Source organism: Oryzias melastigma, unplaced genomic scaffold (genome assembly GCF_002922805.2).
Source record: "Oryzias melastigma strain HK-1 unplaced genomic scaffold, ASM292280v2 sc00262, whole genome shotgun sequence".
Lineage (NCBI taxonomy): Eukaryota > Metazoa > Chordata > Actinopteri > Beloniformes > Adrianichthyidae > Oryzias > Oryzias melastigma.
In genome coordinates this window covers 156,846-164,949 of record NW_023416896.1, presented here as the reverse complement: position 1 = coordinate 164,949, position 8,104 = coordinate 156,846, and the positions used below count along the sequence as shown (strand labels likewise).

Below are 8,104 nucleotides of genomic sequence, written 5' to 3'. Positions count from 1 at the left end.
AGCTGTCCAGTGAGATAAACAGTCTATGCCTGCAGCAGGGAAGGAGCCAATAGGAGGGGAGGAGCCATGGGGAGGGACATTGTAAAAAGGGAGGAGCCTCTACAAAGAGGAGAAATGGGACACCTGTGAGGAGGACATACCCGCACGTTGTGGGAGTGGAGTCCTCCAGGATGCTGGGTCATGTACTGGGCCAGGTCTGTCTGCTGCAGTGACACAAACACGTTCACGGATTTGAATGTTGAAAGAAACTTTTTTCGAACATTGACTAAACAGAGAAATTCTCTTCCACTGGGCTCCTGGTTCTGACCCGCTCACCAGAACCAACTGTGATGAACCTATAGTCTCTATGCAGAAGGGGGCGACCTGGAGCTCTGATGGGTTTCAGGTAAATCCTGGCGGATGAAACAGAACATTGCAGTGGAGCTCAAGGTCGTCCTCACCATGTATTCAAAGACGAGAGTGAGCGTCTCCCTGGTGTGGACGATGTCGTGTAGGAGAACGATGTTGGCGTGTTTGAGACGTTTGAGCAGAGATGCTGGACATACACACACACATGCACAGACACACATCACTGGACATTCATGTGAACCATGTTAGGGAAAGGATCTGATTGGTTACCTTCTCGGATGGCCGTGAACGGGACGCCCTCTTCTGTATTCATACGGATCACCTTCAGAGCCACCAGCTGCCCGTTGATCCTCCACAGGAAGTTATTCCATTGTTCATAAATAACAGTTAGTGTTAAACGAGGAGCAGGGAAATATGAGAAACAGACTAAAGATGGTTTTAATCCAGATGATCCTTAAAATCAAAGTGAGCGACGGGGATTAAACAGGAAGTTTCCGTTTAATCCGTCTTCTGGACAGCTATTGGATCACAGCAGGATCTCCTGCTCCACATTGCTCTTTTATCATTACTTTGTTGTTGTGCAGTTGTTGTGAAACCATCATGTTTTTTATGTCTACTATTGTGTTACATCTGAGTTATGTTTGTATGAGAGGCTTTCTGAGGATTTATTACACAAACTCAGAGGTTCAGATTTCCGCTGTGTTCACTCAGAACCTGCTGGTTTCTGTGATGAAGTGATCATGTGACTTAGTCTTGTGATGTCATCAGTGTGCGGCGCTCTGACCTGCTGATGCCCTTGTAGACTGAGGCAAATGCTCCTTCTCCCAGCTTCTCCAGACTAAGGTATGACTGTGCTGCTCCGAACTCCAGACCCGGTTTCTGAACACGCACACATTAGATCACAAATCACATGATCATGACCCCGCCCACCCCTGTGACTCATCAGCTGACCCAGGTGAAGGGATTGGGGCCTGTCATTCCTCTCAGGGGGTCGCTGTTGCTGCGCCCTCTGTGAACTCGGAACCGTCGGGTCTGTAGAGTGTGGAAACGGTGAGACTGGGACACGGAGGAGGATCCTGTCTCTGGATCCACCTGTGACACACAGTCAGCGTGTTAGAGCTAGGAGAACATCTTAGTGTAATCACATGAAGCTGTCAGAACAAAGTGTGGATGATGACATGTTTCAGTTCAATGTTACATTTGAACCATTTTCCACATAATACAATCCAGGCCTGTTTAGTTGAAATGTTTTCTATAGTTTTTGATGTTTACTGCGTTTCTTTGAAGCCGCCATCAGTGTCTCAATGTGTTTATGGTTGAAGGAAACGCACTGTAATGAAGGTAGTGAAGCGCTATGCAAGTACACGCCATTCACCATTAGTGGTTATGATGCTTTGGTGTTACTGCTTTTACCTCCTCTATTTTCCACCCATTGACTGTCTATAGAAAACTGGACTGAGTGACTCTGACCCCAATGGCGTTCCAAACAGGAAGTACCTGCTGGCTCCAAGAGGCCAACATCCCATAAACTTCTATAGAGAAATAAACGGCTGTTATTGAGTCATTCTACTGGTCACAATAACCATTGTTGCTCTGATAACTTTTGTAACATCTTCTTGATAATCCTCATTTTTTCACAATATTTTATTCTGTAGTTCAAGTTGTTCAAGTCATAAAGTGACCAATCAGAACCTCAATAAAAGAGGGTGGAGTCTGCTGGCCCCCACATTCACCATTCTAAACAACTGACAGATTCTGCTTTGAAGAGGTAGGGGTGTGGCCTTTGAACAAGCTCAATCCTGATTAGTGAGAGTGGTTACCATAACGACTCAGACCAACTTTGACCAAAAGTAAACAATTTCCTATTGGAGGGGAGATCACACCAACTCAGGTGAGTCTTCCAGACTTCGTCCATGTTCTGTCACAGTCTGTCATTTCCCTCCATCTTAAAAAAAACAAAACATTCTCCACATTTTCCTTCATCAGGATTAGTTTAGGTGTTGTGTGGATTCTCCAGGAATCAAACCCGAGTCTTTGAGTCTGTACGCAGCGTTCCTGTGTTCCCACAGAGCTGCTGTGGAGAACGGCCAGAACGATTTGTGGAATCAACCTCAGGATTCAGAAGCTTGACTTTAAAATGAACAAACAACAAACAGAAGGTAACTCATCCTGTCCCATGACACAGCGTCAGCTGGTGGCTGAGTATCATCAGTGGCTCAATACTGACACACGTTTACACATCGCTGGAGGACCTCCAGCTAAGGTGACATGGAAAGGACTTCTCTCTAAGGAGGCGTAGCAGTTGTCAGCTGTTTCTCCTTCAGTTGAAGCTTTGAGAAGATACCTCAGCTGCAGCCAGGGAGGTCCAGCTCCTGTTCTTTCCTGAGCAGGCCTGGTCCTCCTCCTCCTCTTCTTCCTCCCTGCTGTCTTTCTCCTCCCCGTGCTCCTCTTCCTCTCCGCAAAAGCACCTCCTGATCCAGCAACCAGCCTCCCTGACAGAGCGAGACAATTTCTCCATGGCGTTCTCCTAAGTGATGCCTGCTCTTCTCCTCCTGCTCATATGACTCACGTGGTTCAGTGTGAGGAAACCGGGTCTCATGACACACACACGCACCCCCCCCCACACGACACACACACACGCACACACACCCACACACAGAACAACAGTGTCCATTCAGTGGTGAGATGTTTGCTGCTCTCTAGTGGTCTGACACTGCATCTAACGTTTGAACTTTTTCATGAAGAAACTAAGCTGAAATAAACCAATCAATCAATCAATCAATCAATCATAAAAATAAAAAAAATATATAATTATGCAAAACAGTGAAAATAAGTAACTAAGTAGGGGTGGGGTTATATAAGTTTGCTTCTTCCCTCTGCTTTTCAAGCAATCAATCAAACTCATGCTTGAAAGAAACCAATCAATCAATCAATGAATCAAAGCTGCTCTCTCATAATACAACCGCCATCTTTCTATAGCTCCACCCTCTTCTCTATATCACTGGGAGGCGGGGCTTATAAAACTCAGGTATAAGCAGGTAACAATTACAAAAACCCACTCAGATCTTCTGGTTTCCCTTATTGAGTGCTGCAGCTATTCTTCTCTAATCTGTTGATTCAAACACTAACAAACGAATGACAAACTATTATGGAGTTATTGTTGAGTAATTTCCTCTTTATTGTTTTCTTCTTATAGTTTCTGAAATACTCTGCCAAAAATCTACATTTATAATCTACATTTATATAAACTTTGGAGCACGTTGTTGGTCTCAGGCTGTTGACAGGTCCAAAGCTTCTTTTTGCCCTCCCTCCAAATTCAGCCTCATCTACTTAATCTGGTCGGAGCTGTCTCCTCCGCTCTGTCTTCTGCCCAGTTTATCGTGCTGAACCTGCCATTATGAAAGGCTGGAATCCACAGAAGAAACCACATTATGGAGGAAAACATAAACAGTCTTCCTTGTCCATCATCACTCTGGTATTTTTATCAGAAAGATCAACAACACCTGCATGCATGTTGCTCCTCCCAAACAGGACATCATGTAAATGAAGGACACTGAATGCAAAGTTCAACTCCCTCACTTGCTCTTATATTGACAATATAGTTGATTACAAAGATGAATTCAACACAATGTGTCCATTTAGATTTTAGTTACTGACTTGGTGAACATATCTGCCAGCATGTCTTCAATAGGACAATAAGAAATGGTTATTTTTCCATCCCACAATGCAGATCTTACAGAGTGGTTAGTAATGTGAACATCTTTGCATCTTTGAAGGAACACAGGGTTCTTAGAGCAATTGCACTGTGATGATCCACATAGTCACTGGTACATAATCACATCCATTGTCCATGCCTGTCAGTTGGTTCTCGAGATTCAGGCTGTCCTGCCCTACATTCTGCCTCACATGTGGATAATGCAACTGTTGGTGGCTTCTTTAGGTGCATTCACAACGAACGCGATTCCCACGACAAATTTGTGTGCCTGTTATGGTTTGGTGTTTTCTTTTATTTGGTTTGTGGTGTTGTGTTCTTTTACTTATGTTTTTTCTCCACTGTGCTCCTACAGGGTGGCGTGGGGCAGGAGGCGTGGCCTTCCCTAATTGGTGACGCTGCACACCTGCACCCAATCCCTCCTCTACCTTTAAAAGTCCATTGACTTCCGGATTCTGGCTGCAGAGTGTGGGTGGGACGAGAAGGCGCTGACTGAGATTTATTACCGCGGCCTCAGTGAGGACATTAAAGATGAACTGGCGGCTCGTCAAGTCTGGAGGAGCTGATTTCCCTCTCCATCAGACTGGACAACCGCCTTCGGGAGAGACGCAGGGAAAGAGCCGGAAGATCACCGTACTCCAGCAGCTCCTCTCCGCTCGAGCCTCGTCACCTGCCCCTCCGGCTGCGGCTCAGCGGGAGGCCACGCCCACTTCAGCACCAACCCAGCCGGTCAGCAGTAAGGAGCCCATGCAGCTCGGCAGGATTCGGCTCTCTGCAGAGGAACGTCAACGCCGCTTCCACCAGGGGCTCTGCATCTACAGCGGCCTTACCGGCCACCTCAGGCGCAGCTGTCCCGCACGGCCAAAAGACCGGGCTCATCAGGCTCAGGAGGGGCACTGGTGAGCCGTACTCCTGTTGATCCCTCCTCCAGACGCCTCCTTCTTGAAGGTACTGTTTCTTTTGACTCTACCACAATAGAGATCCATGCTTTAATGGACTCGGGTGCAGATGACAATTTCATCGACTCTCAGTTTGTTTCTCAGTCCAAAATCCCTACGGAACCACTCCCTAGGCCTAAAAAAGTGTATGCTTTGGACGGTAAACTGTTGGCCTGTGTTACTCACCGTACTCTCCCATTATCTCTGCTGGTTTCTGGCAATCACAGAGAACTGATCTGTTTTAATGTGGTTCCCTCTCCGTCCTCTCAGCTCGTGTTAGGTCTACTTTGGCTTACATTACATAACCCACACATAGACTGGTCTTCTCAATCCGTTATAAACTGGAGCCTTTTTTGTCACTCTCACTGTCTGCATGCTGCTGTGCCGCCTGTTGCCTGTTTACAGGAGCCCCCTAAGCCTGTAGACCTTTCTTTAGTTAAACCAGAGTATCATGAACTCAAGGATGTTTTTTCTAAGGACCGTGCTATGTCTCTACCCCCCCATAGACCTTATGACTGTGAGTTTGAGTTGATACCTGGTGCTCCACTACCTTCTAGCAAATTGTATAACCTCTCCAAACCGGAGAGAGAAGCCATGGAGACTTATATTACAGAGAGTCTGGCAGCTGGACTCATTCGCCCCTCTTCCTCTCCCGTAGGGGCTGGCTTCTTTTTTGTTGAAAAGAAAGATAAGACCCTCCGCCCCTGCATCGATTACAGGGGTCTGAATGACATTACTGTTAAAAACAAGTACCCTCTTCCACTCATGGACTCTGCCTTCAGCTCTCTCCAGACCGCCACAGTTTTCACTAAACTGGACCTCCGAAGTGCCTATCACTTGGTGAGGATTAAGGAAGGAGATGAGTGGAAGACAGCATTCAACACCCAACTGGGACATTTTGAGTATACTGTTATGCCCTTTGGACTTACCAATGCTCCTGCTGTTTTTCAGTGTCTTATTAATGATGTGCTGCAAGACATGTTGTATAGATTTGTTTTTGTTTATTTAGATGACATTTTGATTTTTTTCACAGACTCTTGAGGAGCACGTTCAACATGTCAGACATGTCCTGCAGCGGTTGTTCGCCAATAGGCTTTATGTTAAGGGTGAGAAATGTGATTTCCATGTCTCTACAATCAATTTTCTTGGTTTTGGTTTTGAGAAGGGACAGATTAAGCCAGACCCTGCTAAGATTAAAGCAGTGGCGGATTGGCCTACACCCACCAGCAGGAAACGGCTACAAAGGTTTTTGGGGTTTGCAAACTTTTACCGTAGGTTTATTCGGAATAACAGTTCTGTGGCTTCCCCCTCACCAGACTCACCTCTGTAAAGGAACGGTTCTCCTGGTCCACTGAAGCTGATTTGGCTTTTCAGAGGCTGAAACGCCTGTTTTGTTCCGCACCTGTGTTGTCTCATCCTGATCCTGCAGCACAGTTTGTGGTGGAAGTGGATGCATCAGAGTCTGGGGTTGGAGCAGTACTTTCCCAACGGTCCTCCTCCGATCAGAAGATGCACCCCTGCACCTTCTTCTCTCGCCAGCTCTCACCAGCAGAGAGGAATTACGACGTGGGAAACCGGGAGCTGTTGGCGGTGGTGCTGGCCTTGACTGAATGGCGTCACTGGTTGGAGGGTGCATCTCAACCTTTCCTGGTTTGGACAGACCACAAGAACCTGTCATACCTCCGTTCTGCCCGCAGATTAAACCCACGTCAGGCTCGGTGGTCCCTCTTCCTGGGACGCTTCGACTTCACCCTCACCTATCGTCCCGGGTCCCGCAACGTTAAACCTGATGCTCTATCGAGGCAGTTTGAGAACCCAACTTCAAACCCGGCGCCTCAGGACACCATCCTTCCCCGTGCCTGTGTGGTGGGTGTAGCGGTCTGGGAGGTGGAGCGTGACGTCCAGAGAGCCCAGGAGAACTGCCCTTCTCCTCCAGACTGTCCCCCTGGACTTCTGTTTGTTCCTCCACCCGCTCGCTCTTCTGTGTTGCAGTGGGGTCACTGCTCTAAGGTGGCCTGCCATCCTGGTATACACCGCACCTTAACCCTACTGCAGCAGCGCTTCTGGTGGCCCTCCATGGCCTCAGATACGCGGGAGTTTGTCCAGGCCTGCTCAGTGTATGCTCGTGGAAAAGCGTCCCACCGTGCTCCAGCGGGACTTCTGCGACCACTTCCAGTACCTCATCGGCCATGGTCCCATATTTTAGTGGACTTCGTTACAGGCCTTCCACCCTCAGAAGGTAACACCACCATTCTAACCATTGCCGACCGTTTCTCCAAGTCTGTCCATTTTGTGCCTCTCTCCAAGCTCCCGTCGGCCTTTGAGACTGCCAACCTCCTCGTCCAGCACGTGTTCAGGTTACACGGACTTCCCCAGGACATTGTATCGGACCGTGGAGCCCAGTTCACTTCCAGGGTGTGGGACGCTTTCTGCCGAGCAATCGGAGCCACGGCGAGCCGCTCCTCGGGGTACCACCCCCAGACCAATGGACAGACAGAGCGTGCAAACCAGGACCTGGAGGCAGTTCTCCGCTGTGTCACGGCCAATCATCCCGCATCCTGGTCCGCCTACCTGCCCTGGGTTGAATATTCCCACAACGCCTTGGTCTCCTCTGCGACAGGTGTGTCTCCCTTCATGGCCTCTGTTGGCTATCAGCCTCCCCTGTTTCCCTCTCAAGAGAGAGCGGTGGCTGTCCCTTCCATCCAGGACCACCTCCGGAGGGCCCGTCGGGTTTGGCACGAGGTCCGGGCAGCCCTCTCCCGTACTGCCTCTAGGAACCGCGCACTGGCTGACCGCCATCGGGTTCCAGCCCCGGACTACCAACGGGGACAGAAGGTCTGGCTTTCGACCCGGGACATCCCACTGCGGTGCGAGTCTCGGAAGCTCTCGCCTCGCTTTATTGGCCCGTTTGAAACAGACTGAGTCATCAATCCCTCTGTCGTCCGCCTGAAGTTGCCTCCCTCCATAAACATTCACCCGTCCTTCCATGTATCTCTCCTGAAGCCCGTCTCCTCCAGCTGATGTGGAGCTCTTGGTGGTCAGTATGAGACCATACTATCTTCCACGAGAACTTTCTAACGTAGTCGCCATTGTTGTTTACATCCCC

The 8,104-nt window shown here is 48.7% G+C and overlaps 1 protein-coding gene across 2 annotated transcripts in view; it reads right to left on the bottom strand.

Moving 5' to 3' along the window:
- Positions 1–3,667, bottom strand: part of cdk15 (cyclin-dependent kinase 15) — a 7,377-nt gene extending 3,710 nt beyond the window's left edge. Inside the window, exons 1-6 of one of the 2 annotated variants that reach the window (XM_036210862.1) lie at positions 2,693–3,667; positions 1,300–1,440; positions 1,133–1,227; positions 619–698; positions 441–535; positions 141–200 (exon numbers count right to left, since the gene is read on the bottom strand). In XM_036210862.1, coding sequence (XP_036066755.1) covers positions 141–200; positions 441–535; positions 619–698; positions 1,133–1,227; positions 1,300–1,440; positions 2,693–2,866 — 645 coding nt within the window. In that variant the 5' untranslated portion in view covers positions 2,867–3,667. Of the gene's footprint in view, positions 1–140; positions 204–440; positions 536–618; positions 699–1,132; positions 1,228–1,299; positions 1,441–2,692 lie in introns of both variants that reach the window. The other variant, XM_024265500.2, reaches the window with a different exon arrangement.
- Positions 3,668–8,104: the final 4,437 nt, after the last annotated feature.